Consider the following 18,244-nt stretch of genomic DNA (forward strand, 5'->3'; position numbering starts at 1 on the left):
TTCCGGTCTGAGAAAGAGCTCCAAGCAAGCCTTAGGGTACCTTTTCTTAAAACAATAAACAGTGAGTTGGTGCACGGTATCAACATTGGTCGCCGAAAACACTCGTCGTTACCGATCCTTCACCTTCACCTTCCTTCCCTTGTAAGTATTCTAACTCCCAACCATTCTTTCAACTTCCACACATCTTCCAAGTCGGCGTAAATTGTGGCTCTCTTCACATTTCTATCTCCTTCACTGGACCATCCAAGGTATCCTCCTATCATTTCTGGCAGCTCGCGACGATCAGAGGGGCACTTATATGATGATATCTTGTGGTAGGTTTCGCGTGTGATGCTCACAACAAGAGTTCACTCTGACTTCCCACCTGTTACCCGACTCGACTCCAGCAGTTCCTACTGTTACAGACACCTTTTATACAGGTCGCGTTTCCTCACACCTTCCCATTGTAACTTCCATTTCATATCACCTCGTCACGATTTCGTGAAAGCTACTGCCTGCTACCCCTGTCTCCGCCCCCGCGCTTTCGTGCTCTCTCGCTCCTTTCTTGTGGTTAATACTTATCTGAAGATCAGGTCTGTTACTGACAGCGTATCGCTGTTCTACTGATCATGGCGGCCTGGGCGCCCATCCGCGCTGCGTGCGCAAAGCCTGGCTGCCCCAACAATAAACAGGTGAAGGTTGACTGTCAGCGGTGCCAGCTCGTATGGTACTGTAGTCACGACTGCAGCGAGAAAGACCAAGATAGACACCGATCGCTGTGCGACGCCCACCAAAACCGAAAAGGTGACTCCTACATAGTAGGTCAGGACACCAGAAACCTGGTGGCGGAAGATGAGGACGAAGCGTACCCCCATCTGAAGCCAGGTATCATTCACGAGGGACCAAGAGATGGAGGAGAGCCGAGACTCTTCTCCCACTACAAGGTCAAGAGCCTCATAACTCCTGGAGATACCCAGGTTGGGGGTGAGATCAACATCGGCATCGATGGTAAGTCGGTTCTGTCAACCCCGAAAGGGCTAACATCTAACGATTTGAAAGGTTTCGGCGATCTGGGACTTCTCATAGAAACATTCTTGTCGATTCCACATGACTCTAAGGCAAAGTATAACTTCTACCTGGAAGAGGCCAACGACGAGGCCGTTGCACGACTGCAGGTCCTCTTGAGTATGACCAATACAGGGACGAACTGTATACAGACCGCCGAGGCTATGCTACACTATTGGTACTCGGCGTTTCTTCCTGATTGGGTGGTAGATTTCCTCAGGCACGATGTCCATCAAGCGGCAATTCGCATACAAACAGAATGTGAAGGTGGTACTGATGAGACCTACGTGCAGACCACACAGCACCATAACAACCAACAATCGGGAACCAAGTCGTTCGTGTCCTATTTCTCAAGGGCATTCGTTCGCGATGGCCTGGCGAAGTTCACAGGCGGACTTCGTTTACACCCAGGTCGTGCTATGTTGCAGAGGGATCATAACATCAGCGGCCGGCGAACCGACATCGCAACGGAGCTCGTCGGGCAGCAGGCTCATCCGGAATGGCGCTCCAGCAGGATGGAGTACTTGAAGACGGGTGTCTTGGCTCCAATGACCACTTCAAAGAAAGAGTTCAGGAATCCGAACCCGGCCTTCTTCCGAGATTGGGACAGATGCCAAGACTACGGCTTCAATCCGATGGAGGCTTGGGAGGATATCTATAAGCCCCCCAGGAGGTCCGACGTGCCAGAGGATGATGGTCACGGTAACTTCTTTTATTACATGCGAGAGAAGCTTGTCCGATTCATCCATGCGCTGGATCAGATAAACAACTACAAGATCACCATAACCTCACTACGCATTACAGGAACCGACAAAAACTGGACTACGAGGTGGCAGGCCAGGTGCTGTGTGCAGGTGATTGGTATGGACGATTTCAATCGCTTCTTCTACCAGATCCATCAGGAACCAAACGATAGCTTACCTCAAGACACAAAAGCCAAAGAACTTCCAGAAGGTCATCCTGATACGGTTGCTGAAGTCACAAACGACAGGGAAAGCAGTCCTCGAGAGCTTCAGCCAGGAAAGAAGTCTGGCGGGAAGCGCTTGACAAGATCGGAGAGACGGAAGGCTGGAAAAGCCAAGAAGAGAGAGTCGGATGAGACCAAGTCGACCAATTCGACGAAGAAGACCCAGAAGAAGCCGGAGCAAGTCGACAGCCGAGTCAAATTCACAACATACGCCTCGGACTCAGCAAGTGATACAACATCTAGAGTTATGTTTACTCCTTCGACTAGCTCAGGGGTTTCTGAGCCGATTGCACGCGAACACTCGCATCAGCAACCCCCTGTGACGTCACCTGCCGATAAGAAGGAGCAAGAGCGGGATCAGAAGGAGATTGGCCCGGAAAGCGTGGCCTCAACAGCGGTCACCAGAGTGCAGGGGCAACCGGCCGTACCATCTCCAGAAGACAATGAGAGACAATGGGTAACAGTGGCCAGAAAAGCGAAGAAGAGATGGACTGCGAAGCGGAGCAAGTCCGGAAAGCAGCCATCAAAATCGACATCTTCCTCTCCCCGCACCCCATCAGTCCTATCGGCAGTCAAGACTTTGCCAACCAAGACCACTACATCATTAGCAGCTCCCAATAATATCGTTACGAGTCCTGTTTCATATCATCAAACAGAAACAATGAGACGCAAGGTTCGACAGGAGCGCACGGCGCGCAGCAATCCTCCTCCGCGCCGGAGGGAGAGTTCGTGGAATCAGTTTGACGAGCCTGCAGATACTTTAGAACCTGTGAGCATTTCAGAGGAAAAGGGGCTGGAGCATACCGAGACCGAAGCTAACGTAGCCGCGGACTCAAAGCCTCCTCCACCACAAATGCCGCGCCTACCTAAGCCCGTGCCGCTGAGCGGTCCCATGCTTGGATTATGGTCCGAGGAGCCCACGCAGCCGGCGCCAGAAGAGCCCACGGAGGAGACACCACCGGAGGCCACACAGGAGGCCACACAGGAGGCAACAGAGGAGCCCGCGCAGCAAGTACCAGAGGAGCCCACGCAGGAGGCGCCAGAAGAACCCACGCAGGAGGCGCCAACGGAGCCCATACAGGGGGTATTAGAGACGACTGCACAGGAGGCACCAATGGGGCCCGTACCGGAAGCATGGAGCAATGGCGAAGGAACTAGCGCTCAACTCCCATCGCCTCCCCAGTTTCCCGTGGTCCCTCAAGCTCCGGTCGCAAGCCAAAGCAGGGATCCGGCAGACGATCTTCGCTTGGCTCCTGTGGTTAACCAGTATGGTTATTCGGGACCGCGTGAGTACATTGTCTACGAGCACACCAATTTACCCGCAATGGCAAAAGGACGACCATTACGGCCAAAGTTAGTTACCCGCCTGAGCCTATCGGCCAAGCCGGCTGGCAGACTAATACGTATTACCAGCCGCATGCCCCGGCCACACTGCAACGCTGTACCCGAACGAGATAGAGCCGGTTACAACAGACAGCCACACGGCGAACCCCGCAGCTAAGGGCGGCAGCGATGATGCGGATGTTCAAGACACAGTCGTCGAGAACGAAGTTGGTACTGATGAGGGCGCCGACACACAGGGCGCCAAGCCGAAGTTAAGCAGGAAGCAGAAGAGGAACGCGAAAGCCCGACAGCGCGAGGCCAAGAGATCTGCGGCCCAGGCTGAAGAAGCCAGCAATTCTGGGGTTCGGCGGCCCTCGCTTGAGCATAGGGGCGGCAGCGATAATGTGGAGGACCAAGACACAGTCGTCGAGACTGCTAATGATGCGGGCGCCGATGCCAACGCCGAAGCACAAGGTGTCAAGCCCTTAACTAAGACCCAGAAGAAGAACCAGAAGAATAGTCAAAAGCGTAAGACTCAGAAGGCTGAAGCCCAGGAGGCGGAGGCCCAGGCTGCAAAAACCAACTATTCTGAGGTTCGGCATCCCGTGTTGACCAGGAACCAGATCATGGTAAACCAGCGAAATCGACAGCGCGAGACTCAGGAGGCTACGGTCCCGGCTCAGGCTACGGACCTGGCTACGGTCCAGGCTACGGTCCAGACTCTAGAAGCCAGCGGTTCTGAGGCTGGGCAGCCGTTGCTTGAGCATAGTACTCCTCATTCAGGCGACTTCTCTAGTCGCTTTGAAATGCTTGTCGCAGCCGCCGTCGGGGCCTCCGACAATAGCACTCCCAATACCCCGGGTCCTGTCCCCACCGCGACCTTCCCGGCACTGCCCCCCGAGCTGTTGGACCTCATCGAGCCCAACATTCCCGACGTCCCTGTCAATACCCCCGAAACTCTTTCCCCCTCTACTTCCCCTACGCTCTCTCCGGCATCGTGCTCCGACCCGGCTAGCCTTGAAGACGGAACACGGATCCGAGAAGGATACACAGCCGACGACCTCACGGAGCTCGAAAAGAAAACTTCGCTTACCTGGGAAGAGGCTAAGGACCCTACTAAGCGCCGATCGATCCCGTGGACCGACGAGGACAGAGCGACCATAGACGAGACCCCAAGTCTGCGGGGCCCGGCTTTCATCGAGCCGTCGGAAAGAGGATCCTTCTTCCCGAAATGTTCCCGAGGACTACCCCATAGGTTCCCGCCGAAGGACGAGGAGGGCAAGGAGAAGGAGGACGGGGAGAAGGAGGAAGGGGAGAAGGAGGACGAAGAGAAGAAGGACGAGCAGGACTAGACCAACAGAAAACCTTTTGGTGTCGCAGAAGGAGGCCTGGCGTTGGTTACATGATCACCATGCTCCTCAGGTTGAATAATATGGCCTAGAAGCAGCGGATTGGTTTCATGGATTCACGGTATCGTTTAGGTACCACAAATATGTTTGATTAGTTTTGTAAGCGATAGAGACGATAGAGCTAACCAAAAATTCAGGGGTGATGCAATTGGCGTTAATACTGTGTTATATCATGGCAGTGGCAAAGCGGTTTGGCTTGCTCTGAGCGCGCATAAACGCATGGCTTGATCGCAGTGAACATTTTCGAATACGCTGAGATTGGATGTAACTAAGGTAACCTAATAAGACATCGATGCGATAGGTGGTGCCAATGCTTTTGATGTGCTGTGCCGCATACAGGGGTATGGCAATCGTTCTAGAAGAACGAGGAAGGAATAAGCAAACACAATTGGCCGTTAGGTATTCAAATCAAATCACGCACGGCAGATTGGACCACGTGCCAAAATATTTTACCCATGAGGCGAAGAGAAGAGCCAGGCAGACTGGATTGCTGGAATTGGAAACCAGCAAGCAGGAAAAGGGGGAGTGTTTGCTCGTTTGCCGTCGAGTTGCCATCCGAAAAGTTCTTTCGTTCAGACGGAAGCGAGAGGGAAGCGAGCCGGTAGCTAACCTACCATGTCTACGTCGTACTAGTTAGGTCCAAATCCATGAGGCCTGGGGCTGCGCCTGTAAGCCGGCAATACCGCGCCAGCACATACCTAGCTAATCACACAAACATTCCACCATATCTCAGACATTGCCCCTTAATGGTAGCGTCTATGAAGCTGACGTGGACGTCCCGGTCTGATTTGGATGATGTCACCGGCACGCGGGCGGGCCAAATGGAAGAGGGAGTTTCAAGCTTTCGTACCCGAGCCTCGCTAGCGTTGCGTACGGGCGGCCTCGATTTCTGTATGAGTTTGAGCTACGGCGGTGTTGATTTATGCGCTGTTGAACTGGTGACCGATGAGTAAGTAAGCTCACTACTCTCACTCGGTATCTGGCCATGCACTTGCATAACAGTACGGGAAAAGAACAAGAAGGGGGAAAACCTTAAGTACTTCGTGATTGTCATCAAGAAGCAAGAAACGGATGGCTCTGGGAAGAAAAGGAGTCGGTGACTGACCGGTAGATATCTTCGGGAGGGCAGGGCTTCTGAAGCCAGCCAACTAGTAGAAATTCCCTAAATAAGTGCAGCAAGCGGGATGGTTCGGGATGGGCTGGTGGATGGGCTGGTGGGTTCTCAAACACACCAATAGTGACCACACCCACCAAGATCGAACCCCTGCTAGTGCCTGCCCAGTGGAAACACTCCTGTGCCAAGCTTTCCTGCCAACCCTCCGGCCCCTGCCATCTTGGGCTTGCGAAACATACCAAGCTTGCTGCTCGTGTTACCCCGAGGTCGCCAATTACGCGCAGAGACGAACAGGATCCTTACAAGTACTGAAACCATGTCTGCCCCAGCATCCTGTACGGTTTAGGGGGAGAGGCAGAACGAGAGTCGATTCGGTGTGTGTCGTGGGGTGACTGCTCACTTGCTAACTTGACTTATTATTACCTCCCTATCTGTCATCTGGATGAACAAGTAGGTTACGCACTGTAAGCTGGCCTGACACTGACGACGCCGTCAATCAGATGGCCTTTCCCTCGTCACTGTGAGCTGGTCACCGTCCATAGTGAATACATGATGTAGGTATAAATAAAGCGCTCACTCTACCGGCGGAAGCAACAGAACCTCGTCCTTGACATTGATTCATTCATTGATTCCTGCTCCTCTTGATTGCTGATTGCGGTCAGAAGCCCCTATACTTGCTACCCCGCATCCGCACCTTCCTGGCATCCATTGATTGATACTTTCAAGTTTGATTCATTGCCCATATCCATCCACAGGTCGGTGTAGGTACGTACATGTAGCTTCCTTCTATAGTGCACTTTCATAGGAAGCGTACCTGCCTTTCTTACTATATATAGTTGACGTGTAATTCGGACTCAGCCAAGCTCATTCACGCACTCACCTTCTACTCACTTCTCACCTCGTACTGACTGTTCTTACCTCCCGCTCCCCCTTCTGGTCAATCCTCTTTCTCTCTTTCCCTCTCGCTCCCTTCCTCTCTATACAACAACACCAACAACAACACACCCCACAATTCCACTTGCGTATACTAGTTCGCAATACCGCCAAGATGGTCCACCTTGCAAACATTCCCAAGGATAACGAGATCAAGGATAAGCTCCCTGATGCCGTCAAGAAGATAAGTTTGCAGCTCAGCAACGAGGATGACTCCTTCACCACCAGCGTCTATGGCTCCAGGTTCGCGGCCGAGGACCTGCCCCGCCACGAGATGCCTGAGTGTGAGATGCCCAGAGAGGTCGCCTACCGCATGATCAAGGACGACCTCAGTCTCGACGGCAACCCCATGCTGAACCTGGCCTCTTTCGTCACCACCTACATGGAAGAGGAAGCCGAAAAGCTCATGACCGAGTCCTTCTCCAAGAACTTCATCGACTATGAGGAGTACCCCCAGTCTGCTGACATCCAGGTGAGTTCCTCTCCACTCCAACCGCACGCCAAAGCACGCGGGGATCCGTTCACAGCAAGACATATGATGCAAGTGCACCGGTGCACAAGGACGTTTCACTAACCATGTGCCTTCTTTCTTCTTCGGTAGAACCGTTGTGTATCCATGATCGGCCGCTTGTTCCACGCGCCTACCGAGGAGGGTAACGCAGCTGGTGCCGTTGGAACTTCTTGCATCGGCTCTTCGGAAGCCATCATGCTGGCAGTCCTTGCCATGAAGAGACGGTGGAAGAACGCAAGAAAGGAAGCTGGCCTTTCCACGGAAAACCCCAACATCATCGTAAGTATACCCTAAGAGAACAATACCAGCAACGTTATGCACCATCGCAGCGTTTGTGGAGCATATGATGGGGTATAAGGCTCGCTGCTCCGCGGCTATTCCCCTCTTCTCGGCAGTGCCATGCTGATTGTGCTCCTTAGATGTCTTCGGCTGTCCAAGTCTGCTGGGAGAAGGCTGCAAGATACTTCGAGATCGATGAGAAGCTTGTCTACTGCACGCCGGAACGTTATGTCCTCGACCCCGAGGAGACGGTGAATCTGGTTGATGAAAATACTATTGGTATTTGCGCGATTCTGGGAACTACCTATGGTAAGTAAGCTCCAATCATTTGGTTTCTGAGGTTCTCCTTTGCTAATAACAAAATTGGTCTTTAGTAAGTCACTTGCTCTTGAGATGGGCACAAAGACACACTGGACCATCCAACCTGTTATCCTTGATGCAGCATGAGCTCGTCGAATAATCGAGTATGCAAAGTGCAAGTATGTGACTAACCAAGATGCTTAGACTGGCGAGTACGAGGATGTTAAGGCCATCAACGATTTGCTGGTGAAGAAAGGCATGGATACCCCGATTCACGTCGATGCTGCCAGCGGCGGTTTCGTGGCTCCGTTTGTGATGCCCGATCTGCAATGGGACTTCAGACTGGAGCGTGTGGTCTCGATCAACGTATCTGGCCACAAGGTACGTCAATCATCTTGAAACGTGTTGCCATGTCGCCAAGAAACTGACGATATCACAGTATGGCCTTGTGTACCCAGGTGTAGGATGGGTTGTCTGGCGCTCTGTCGAGTACCTGCCCAAGGAACTCGTCTTCAACATCAACTACCTCGGCGCCGATCAGTCAAGTTTTACCTTGAACTTCTCCAAGGGTGCTAGTCAGGTTATTGGGCAGTATTACCAGCTAATTCGACTCGGCAAAAAGGGCTACCGCGCCATCATGAGCAACTTGACCCGCACCGCTGACTACCTCTCGAACTCCTTGGAAGCTCTGGGCTTCGTTATCATGTCGCAGAAGTCGGGCAAAGGCCTGCCCCTGGTTGCATTCCGCTTGAACCCAGATGACAAGCACGAGTTCGATGAGTTCGCCTTGGCACACAGGCTGCGTGCTCGTGGCTGGGTTGTACCGGCTTACACAATGGCCCCCCACACGAATCAACTGAAGATGCTGCGTGTCGTGGTCCGTGAGGATTTCACCAAGAACCGATGCGACGCCCTGATCTGTGATATCAAGTATTGCATGGAGCTGCTCGAGCAGATGGACCGGGATTCTGTGAAGAAGATGGAGGACTTCGTCAAGACCCACCACGCTACTAACTCATCTCAATCGAAGCACAACCATCCCCGTTTCGCTGTAAGTAAACTCCCACCTTGTCTGTACACAGCAACGGTAATAGGGCAAAAAGCTAACTGTTGTTGTTAGAACGAGAAACATTCCATTCAAGGCAAGCATGGCAAGACTCACTCTATCTGTTAGAGTGCCAATGTGATGCTGGGAGACTTTGAATGAAGTCTTGATGAATCATGACAGTTATTGCTTGAGCGAGAATTATATCGAGCGCTATGTTCCCAAGGAAGGAAGGAAGATTTAAAAAAAGCAACTATACTACGGCAAGATACTATATGGACTCATGCCACCATGGCGCACATATTTTCCACAAGTACTGTAGATTCTTCAGCAGCATACAAGTGCTGAATATACAGACTGTTGCACGTTGTGCCTCTCGCAGGCCGTAGCGAATCTGCGATACCCCATTCGCATCTTGCATTAAGCTAAGTATGCATTTGTGACGATGATTCCTGGTACTTATCAAAGATGCTGTTATCCACCTGCGTGTACAGTCATTATTTATGCTTCGGAAGACATGTGGCGATGCTGTCCTTGTTCCTTGGTGGTGTAAGTGGACTGGGAACATGAACTCCTCTCTCTCCAACTCTTCCATTGTCACGCTGAAGCTCCACCCTTATTGATCTACTACTAGTTTCCGCCGGCCCTTCTGCCGAGCCCCTGACCAGCCAAGCACCCAAACCGCCCGCCCATCCCTGCTGGACTAACAAGATGATCCAATTTCCCGGCGTCTGGGTAAGCAATCGGCTCCTCTTTCACGTTGCCCACAACTGCCTTTCTGCCGATCATCGCGTTTGCCATGGAAATTCGGGAAATTCGAAACCTATGCATGTCCACAGACAGCGTGATGCTGTGTGTCGTCGCTAGCAGGGGTCGGCCGGGGTTTGCAACGGTTGATGGCGCCAAAAGTCGGGCGGCTATCCGAATGGTGTCCCACTCCAGACAACTACAACCATGGTAAGCTATGAAGTATGTAGTCCTGTAGCCTACGTAAGTTGCTCCGCCCCCTATTAGATGTGCCGTGCAGCGTCATCGCATCCGGAGTTCGAGCACACGCATGATTATGATACTTGAGAAGGCGTTTTTTGTTTGTTTGGTTGGATGTTTATTGTGGAAATCGCGTCCTCACGTCGGACAGGTATCTGGTTCGGATATAGGTTATAAATCTCCATAATCCATAGCCCACCAATCAACCAACCATCCAACCCAACCAGCCTTCACCATGTAAGAACATTACAAAAGCAATCACAATACAATATATGCACGCCCATTCAGACCCTCTGCTGTGGTAGTGGTGGTGGTGATCGTTCGTGGCTCCTCCTCCCTCGCGACGGATGGATCGACCGATTTCCTTGCTTCCAAGCGGGACTGACGCCGGACCCGACCCTATAGCGAACCTGTAATAATTACCGACTAGCCCCAGCGCCCAGCCCCCCCCCCCCCGGTTTCCCACACACACAACCTTGAATCCTTATCCGAAGGACGACAACGACGACTATTCCCCCAGTTGTAGCATTAATAAGTTCGAATTCCTCATTAGCATGGGCTCCCTCCCCGCGTCTGTCCGTCCGCCGGTTTTCTTCCATTGGGTGGCTTTGCGCCGTCGTAATGTTGTAGAGAAAATGGAAAAAGCATGTTGATATGCCATGAGCCGCCAAGTGGTGGCTGCAATTGCTACGAAATAAAGTCGACATTGCGACCTTGCGGTATGAGTAGGTAGTAAGGAAAAATTGAGAGATGGAATAGATTGAGCAGTACACCATGAGGGGGCATAGCATCATCAACAAACCGGGGCCTTCCGCTCAATACCAACAACGACCGCATTTTTATGAAATGACAATAATGATACAGAGATTATTCTGATGACGCTTGCTGCCAAGCCGCTGAATGTAGGCTTGGAAATCGTCAAGAAAGGAGAAAAACGTTTGGCGATTGCCTCGCTCGTTCGTTTCATAAAAAGTTTCGTGGAATTCCGTGGGGAGCTTCCCTTGTGTTGCTTATTTCGTTTTTGAGTTTGTACATATATCCTTTCCCATCTGATGGGGGCTCAGATGATATTAGCGATGCTGATTCTTTCTGTATTCCGTTTCGCGGCGCTTGGCGCCGGGCTGGCGGACGAGCCTTCGTTCGGGGGTATGCTGCTTCTCGGGATGCTCGGTCCCGGCATCGGTTCCATCTTGATCGGCGGCAGCGTATGGGGAGCGTACTGGGAAGTCGGGCTCCAGGCTTCCGTCGCTGAGCCTCGCAGCTGCCCGTCCAGCCGATCCCAACCAACCCAATCTCGGAGGTCCTCCGCGCTAAGTCCCGTCCGATTTTCAGATCTTGTTATCCCACCCGACGCCGACGCCGCCGTGGGCATGGCGTCGCGTTCAGCTCCCACCCACACCCATGCAGATTCAACGCCCCCTTGCAAGTCGGCGCCTAGGTATGCTAACAGCTCTTCATCCCTGCACAAAGCCTCCTGGAAAGCAGCTGCGGGTGGGCGCTGTGCGCCAAAGCCAGGCACAGACCTAGGAAGATACGCTGCTACCTCGGCGCGCTTGTTGGCTACGGCCGAAAGAAACAACGAAAGGAATCGGCCACAGGGTACTGCGACATCACGCCGAACGTCTATCGACTTCAGAGCACGGATGCAAACCCCTGCCAGTTCGTGTTGTTCTGTAATCACCAGGAATAGAGCCGATCTGAAAATATGAGTGGTGAGTAGCGCCGTCGCAGCATCGGCAAGTGTGGCGTTAGTTCGAGCGATCAGCTTAGCCGTTTCGGCAGCAGTGTAGCTACACTGGGCAATAGCTTCGATCGGACATCGGGAGGGCAGGTCGGTGCGAGGTTGTGCCGGTGAAGCAATAGTCGAGCGCTCATAAGATACGCCATTGGCATCAGCATATGGGGCGGGATAGGTAAGGGGTTATCGGGATCGCAGGCTGCTGGAAAGGCCCTCTGGCAGTTGGCGAAATGTGCATCGAAAGTGGACAGCCGCGTCGGCGTAATGGGTAAGGAGCTTCGAGCTTGCACAATGGCAGGTATTGAGCGGACCACATTGAGAATAACGTGTAGCGAATGAGTCAGGGAGTCGGCATTGAGGGGATGCACCGGCCCTTCCGCGTGGAGATAATGATCGTCTATCGCTTCTGGTAACGTAACATCGCAATCGGCATCGTAAATAAGGGAGGGACGGCCCATGTCGAGAGACATGGTTTGATCGAGGATGTAGATGGACCACCATACTCGCCGTCGCATGTCGGCCTCGAGCCTGAGGGAGCCCCCACCTCAAGATGTAGACTCATGTCCTGGGCCATCTTCACTGCAGTGCCCAACCCGCTCCAAGCTGCCGACTTCAGGTTGAGTTCATTCAGAACTAGTGAAGTGAGGAACGCTGTTCTCACGTTGTCGAGGCTGAAATCGTTATTCCAGGGGTCAACAAGGCTGCGGGAGACTTCCAGCAGTTCGGCTGCCTGATGTATGCGGTCTGGGTGACGTTCGCTGCTAAACACGCTTCCACCCGCCAAAATTGCGAAGAGAGTGGACAGCCAAGAGGCTGACATGCGTTGCAGGCCAGCACCTTGGTATACCTCCTCCACTTCGCGCTGCAGCGTTGGCCAATGTAGCAGTGGCATCATGACATGAATCGCACCATAATAAGAGTGCAAAAGCGCCTCCGTAACAGACCTGGGTGGCGGTGATGGAAGCCGTACTCGGGTAGCGCAGCCACTGGCGTTGGTCGATAAGGCGCCGGCGGCTTGAACAGCCCCTTCGAAATATTCCGGACGTTCGTCCGTGCCCTCGATGGATCGTGAAGCGGTGCTGCTCGTTTCCGTCGTTTGGGCTCGGACCCAATTTCCGGAATGGCGATGGCCAGCTGATCAACACCCTCTACATCCAAGTCCATCTGGCCATCTCTGTCGTTTAGGAGGCGTTTGAGCGTGTTGTTCTCCCTACGTACACGCTCGATCTGCTTCTCGAGATCTTGCACCTGCTTGATGGAAGACATTCGTCGGTTCGTCTCCTTTGTGAACTGGCATTTGACATTGCGACTGGAGCACTCTGAGCAACTTGTCGTTTCTGTTGCATCGCATTTGACCTTTCTCTCGCGACAGGCATCACAGCTTTTCGTTGTAGAAGGTTAGCGATTAGTCGGACGATATGCATCAGCTAGGATTAGGATGAGTCTGAGGACACAGACAGCCTTGGGGGGAATGGCTCTGGGTCATGGAACAGCGGCACAAGTCACACGATATGTGCATCAGGATTATCACCAAGCAGCCACAGAGCTACGCGGGATCGGGGCCAGGCAAGGTAGGGGTTTCTTACCTAGGGTCTTTCCTTCTTTGGCGATATGCACGCTTCTGTGCTTGGACGTTGGCGGAAAGCTGCGCATTCGACAGACCCGGGGTACTCGCGACCGAGTCGTTAGAGGGAAGTGAATCTCTTCCCATTACCGATGACGCTGTCCCTGGGGTATACGGCTGGAATGCCGACTGACTGACAGAAGGTAGAGGTGGGATGCCAATAGACTGGGGGGCATGAGAGCCGCCGGACCTCGCACTTGTGCTCATCAAGCTGCTGAGGTACTGGGTTGGCGGCTTCGGCGAGGTTGCGGACGAGACTGAAGACGAGTCGTATGACCTTGTGGATGGATTCGGGGATCGAGAAAGGCATTGTGTGACGAAGTTGCCATCGTGGGCAACTTCAGTCTCCAGTAGGCCGTGGTCTGATTGGGCACAGGTTCCAAGGACTCCCCAATAGGTCGGATCCCGAGAGGATGCCGCTCAAGGAACATGCAGTACGGTTATTGGCGAGTCTCGTGGGAGGTCTTAGTAGTTGGGTGGTGGCCACAGGGCGCTACTGTCGATGCAGAAAGTACCTGGGGAGGGCTGATATGCAACCAGAAAACGGCGAGTGGGCTGGGGGACCCCCCTCGTACTAATGCCACAAGAGATCGGAACCGTAAAGGCAAACGTCTCTCGAGTGCGTCGTCGAGGCGATCTCAGCGCCTTGCAGCGTTGCAGCAGCGTTGTGCTACTTGACTGCCGCTATGTCCTCTCTAAGTTTTCCGCGGTATGCTCGCCTGACCGAGCAGTGTCCCGCAGGTTTCAGGAGCCAGTGGGCGACCGGTTATTGTAGAAGTGCCAGTTGGCCTAGAACAAGATGGCAGCTTAGCATCGATTGTGGCGGTTGTGCGAATTGCCCTTTGGTGAATATAGTATTGTGATCCCCCCCAGGATTGGCCTCTTGACGCGGGTTGCCTAAACAGGAATCCAGATAGCGGTGAATTATGTATGTTGCTTGGAAATGTACCCTCGACCAAAGGAACCACGGCAGAAAAGCAAGGACCGTCGATGGCAGAGTTGTGGTGTATACGCACGCAGGGAAACAGACTGCCCTCTTTTTTTGTCTTTGGTCGGGAACAACAACAAATAGGAAGTACCTACTAGAACGGGCAGCGACGTGAAAAAGGGAAGATGTGGCAGTAGCAGCAGCAGCAGCAGCGGTGGCAGTGGCAGTAGCAACAACAACAGTATGCAGTAGCAGAACAGGAGTAGTGGTAGTAGTAATGGGGGCAGGTCTAGTCGGTTTGCGGACGGCGGACGGTAGTCAAGCAGCTATGTACAATAGAGTAGCTTGCCCGGGACCAGGCCCCGGGGCTCTCCGTGCGCCAAAGCAAAAAATCGGAAATATAATCTGGAGGGGTGAGCGAATCCTTCCAGAGGTTTGTATCCCTGCAGATGAACAGGACAAGAGTGGGAAGAGAAGAGGGAACAGGGCTCGGAGTGATGTTCATCGACCAAAATCGCTAACGTGTTTCGAGCGGAGGTGGGCCGTCCTGGGTTCATGTTCTGTTCTAGTAAGTAACCTCGGACCAAGTCGACTAAAAAAGAGGAGGAAACCCTGGGCCCCGAAACTAATGTAAACTTGAGAAGCATAGGCATGGAGGAGAGAGAGAGAGAGAGAGAGAGAGAGAGACCATGCTGCTGCTGCCGCTGCCGTTGCCGCTGCTGGCGAACGAGCCGGCTACCCTTTCGAAAAAGATTTAAGGTGATGCGCCAGTCAACTTGACATCGACTACTACTACTACCCGTCCCTCTCTCAACTCTGTAGTCTTGCCGGGGGTCCGTACTGACACTCGAACCAAAAACACCAGACGACACTAGGACGCGAAGACAAGCACTATGCCTGAAGCGCCGGGGCAAGAGCGGCCATTGGCCAACATCATCCCTCCATCCCATCGGTTTCCCGTCCAAGGTCGTCGTCGGCTCTCATCAGATACGCTCGATGGCATTTGATATATCGTGGGTGGCGACCTACGCGCAGTAACCCCAAGGTAGCTACATGAGCCATCTATCTGCTATCCTCGCTGCCGAGCGCAACAACGCTCGCTCGTCCAATGGAGAGAATGGTCGTCTCGGCGCATATCAGAAAGAAACCCGGTCGCATCCAACCATGGGGTCCTCTACTGTCTGTAACTTGTACTGTACCGTATTAGCGTTGGATGGCAGGCTAGGCACGTCGAGCCGGCATTGCATTGTGCTATGGGCTGCTGCCCCAGTTAGCGGGACATAAATCAATTCGACATGTACACAGCGCTGGGAGGGAGCAGATCTCCACCGCCAGGTCACTCACAGTGTTATGTTCCAACATTGGATATTTTGCAAGGGGGGTTTATTTTATGTATGATTGTTCTTATGTAGAGTAGGCCGGCCGACCTGGTTGTGAACATGCACCACGCGCGCTTTGCTTGGAGTGCGCAATGCATGTATGTAGCACACGAGTAGTATCCACGTTGCATATTGAGATATATTGATGTTTGTATGCCGGATGCATCGTCATTATACGGAGCTAGATACATTCGATACCAATGAAGATCGCATCCCGAGGCACTAATAAAAAGAAGACGAAGTACTCGAAAAGGCAGTCCGCCAGCCGGTCGGGACCTGGCAGGCAACCTGGACAGTAGACGCGCCATACACAGCGCACAGCTACCGTGGAAGCGACGCCCCGGCTTCGTTATACGCAGGCATGATGCTCATATAGCGTAGGATTGTGTATCGCTGCACGTTTGACACGCCAGGAAAGGGCAATTCAGAAACAAAAAGCAAAAGATAGAGGTGCCGGCTCTGACGGTTGATCAAAGCCATGCAGAACCAAAATGGAAACATTTGAAACATAGCGAGCTAGCCAGTTGCCGAATTCTATTCTTCTCCCGCATGCCACATGAAGCCCCAAAGGGACGGTGAATCAAAACCATCAGTCACTCATGGTACATTCGCCTATCATATTGCTTCTGTCGGCTCGGCGCAAAAGGATCAATAGGCACTCTAGAGGAGGAGAAAAAGTTGGTCCAAGTGTCATGGAGCCTAACAATATGCATCATCTTTTTTCCCCTTCCCCTTCCACTCTTCCACTCCAGCTCTCCCCTCCTCCTCCCCCTTCCCCCTTTTCCAGTTTAGCGTGACGTATGTATCGAGTTTATCTACCAGGGGGAAAGGTCTTACCTTACATACTCGCCGAACACCGTCGGATCTCATTCCTTGACACCCAAGGGCGGGCAGATGTACGAAATAGCGTCTCCAGTTGACCGGTCTCACTAACCGAGTCGAACTAGTAGTCACTTGTCCGTGTCGATGCTCACTTAAACCAGGTCGGGGCCGTTGGGCGCTTTGAGAACCCCATCTTTCTCATCTGCAGTTTATGTACTTGACATATCTTCAATTGTCTTGGTGTTATACACAATACCTCTCTCCTTCTGACCCCAGCCTGCATTGGCGATTGGGAGCCAATAAGCATGCTAAGGTGAAGTACATTATCCGAAGCGAGCAGTATAGCTAGTAACAATACTACATCGCTCCATATTGCCTAGTAGTATGGACGATCACTTATCAAGTATGTACAGTACAGTACTGTAGCACTGGCGCGCTCTACGGGATGAACAGGGGTGGCGGTATCTTCCGTTCGGGCCTAAACCCACCCGCTCGCTACCCATGACATACAAATCTCATGAGTCTGTGAGGATCACAGCCATGGTAAGGAGCTTGCCATTCATGATGCCATCCATCTAGGTACGCAGTCTGATATAGACATGTACCTGTGCTGCTATTTCTTTACGCAGGGCTGTCTGCGCTTGGTTACAAATCGCCGCTGACTATAACTGCCCTTTGCTTTGCTTTACTACTTACCTTAACTCAGACAAAACGCCTACCTGACCAAGTCAAATGCCTCCGAGGTTAGGGGACCTAAACTACAGGCTTAGCGAGCTTCGACTTGCACCTTTGTGCGCGCTAACAGCTTATTAATACAGTGCCGTTCCTAACCAGCATGCCAGGGAAGCGTCCCTCTGGGGGCAGTGGAATATGTAGGTGAGGAGATCCCGGCCTTGTCAAGGTCGCATTGCAGGCCGGTTCCGCAGAGGGGAGGAGGGTGGATTTCCAAAACAACCAGCCTACGTGCCATCTTACCTAAACAATGCAGCGCTTGCTTGACCTGATCACCCAGTCCAATGAGCGATCTCAGATATCCGACCGCTTCCGATCTTGCCTCTGGAGATCTAGTGTCGCGGGCGAGAAATGTCTGATGGGCACCGGTAGTTGCTCAATAGAAGCCTCTATGGCTTTCCCCATTTGTATAGGTCAGGTATTTATGCATGCATGCAATATATATGTATGCATGTTTTGTCTGGCAGAGGAAGGATGCTTATAGAAGCGATTGTACTCCGTATTGTCCTCCGTTTTCCCAAGCACACATCACCTGTGTTCTTTGAAACGAAGAGTCAAGGAACAGGCGTGTGGCCAAAAGCAGAGTCGTTGTCCCGCAAGCAAACAGTACAGTGACCAAAGCCAACGGGTCACAACACCCCCCCTGCTTCGAGTGATTGAGGCTAGACCAGGCAGGCAGGCCAGATCGTATGTCGTACGCGGCTTTCATCGACAATACAGTAAAAAACCAACCCACGAGGTTCCTGGCATGGGACCGGGGTGTCGGTCAGGCCATCTCACCACGTTGAACTTTGTGGAGCTAGGATACCGCTGATGCCAGATGCATCTGAACAGGTGTGACTACGTCGTAGACTGACTAGACCGGCCACACCATCCCAAGAAGCAGGTCGCCAGGGGCTGCGGCGGCTGGCGGCGGCCGGGTGAAGTACGGAGTAGAGAGAGGGCCGAAATGAAAACATACCTACCTAATGCTGATCATTGCATATTGCGTGCCTGCCACGACACCCAATTTGCAAGATTGCTTTCCCAAAGGGCCACTGCCAAGGAACCCATAGCGTACATCTCACATACGCCTCCCAATCGGTTAGAAAATGACCTACATGGCGAGA

General features: G+C 52.7%; 5 protein-coding genes across 5 annotated transcripts; 2 read left to right on the top strand and 3 right to left on the bottom strand.

Moving 5' to 3' along the window:
- Positions 1 to 608: 608 nt before the first annotated feature.
- Positions 609 to 4,686, top strand: PG994_001591 (uncharacterized protein; the record flags this gene model as incomplete). Its single annotated transcript, XM_066853000.1, has 3 exons — positions 609 to 987; positions 1,039 to 3,297; positions 3,425 to 4,686. The coding sequence occupies 3 exons, from the start codon at positions 609 to 611 to the stop codon at positions 4,684 to 4,686; spliced, it is 3,900 nt and encodes a 1,299-aa protein (XP_066721141.1).
- Positions 4,687 to 6,905: 2,219 nt separating this feature from the next.
- Positions 6,906 to 9,054, top strand: PG994_001592 (uncharacterized protein; the record flags this gene model as incomplete). The annotated part of the gene is made up of 7 exons (XM_066853001.1): positions 6,906 to 7,262; positions 7,392 to 7,580; positions 7,721 to 7,893; positions 7,955 to 8,006; positions 8,085 to 8,261; positions 8,320 to 8,931; positions 9,001 to 9,054. 7 exons carry the CDS (start codon positions 6,906 to 6,908, stop codon positions 9,052 to 9,054), a joined length of 1,614 nt encoding a protein of 537 aa, XP_066721142.1.
- A 1,918-nt stretch (positions 9,055 to 10,972) lies between these two features.
- Positions 10,973 to 12,542, bottom strand: PG994_001593 (uncharacterized protein; the record flags this gene model as incomplete). Its single annotated transcript, XM_066853002.1, is given in 3 exon segments — positions 10,973 to 11,707; positions 11,731 to 12,194; positions 12,209 to 12,542. 3 exon segments carry the CDS (start codon positions 12,540 to 12,542, stop codon positions 10,973 to 10,975), a joined length of 1,533 nt encoding a protein of 510 aa, XP_066721143.1.
- Positions 12,542 to 12,916, bottom strand: PG994_001594 (uncharacterized protein; the record flags this gene model as incomplete). Its single annotated transcript, XM_066853003.1, has 1 exon — positions 12,542 to 12,916. One exon carries the CDS (start codon positions 12,914 to 12,916, stop codon positions 12,542 to 12,544), a length of 375 nt encoding a protein of 124 aa, XP_066721144.1.
- Positions 12,917 to 13,335: 419 nt separating this feature from the next.
- PG994_001595 (uncharacterized protein) lies at positions 13,336 to 13,584 on the bottom strand (the record flags this gene model as incomplete). Its single annotated transcript, XM_066853004.1, has 1 exon — positions 13,336 to 13,584. The coding sequence occupies one exon, from the start codon at positions 13,582 to 13,584 to the stop codon at positions 13,336 to 13,338; it is 249 nt and encodes an 82-aa protein (XP_066721145.1).
- Between the last annotated feature and the right edge of the window lie 4,660 nt (positions 13,585 to 18,244).

Source organism: Apiospora phragmitis (assembly GCF_038363925.1).
Source record: "Apiospora phragmitis strain CBS 135458 chromosome Unknown utg000002l:1.0-5516284.0:1.0-5523493.0, whole genome shotgun sequence".
In the NCBI taxonomy this organism is placed as follows: domain Eukaryota; kingdom Fungi; phylum Ascomycota; class Sordariomycetes; order Amphisphaeriales; family Apiosporaceae; genus Apiospora; species Apiospora phragmitis.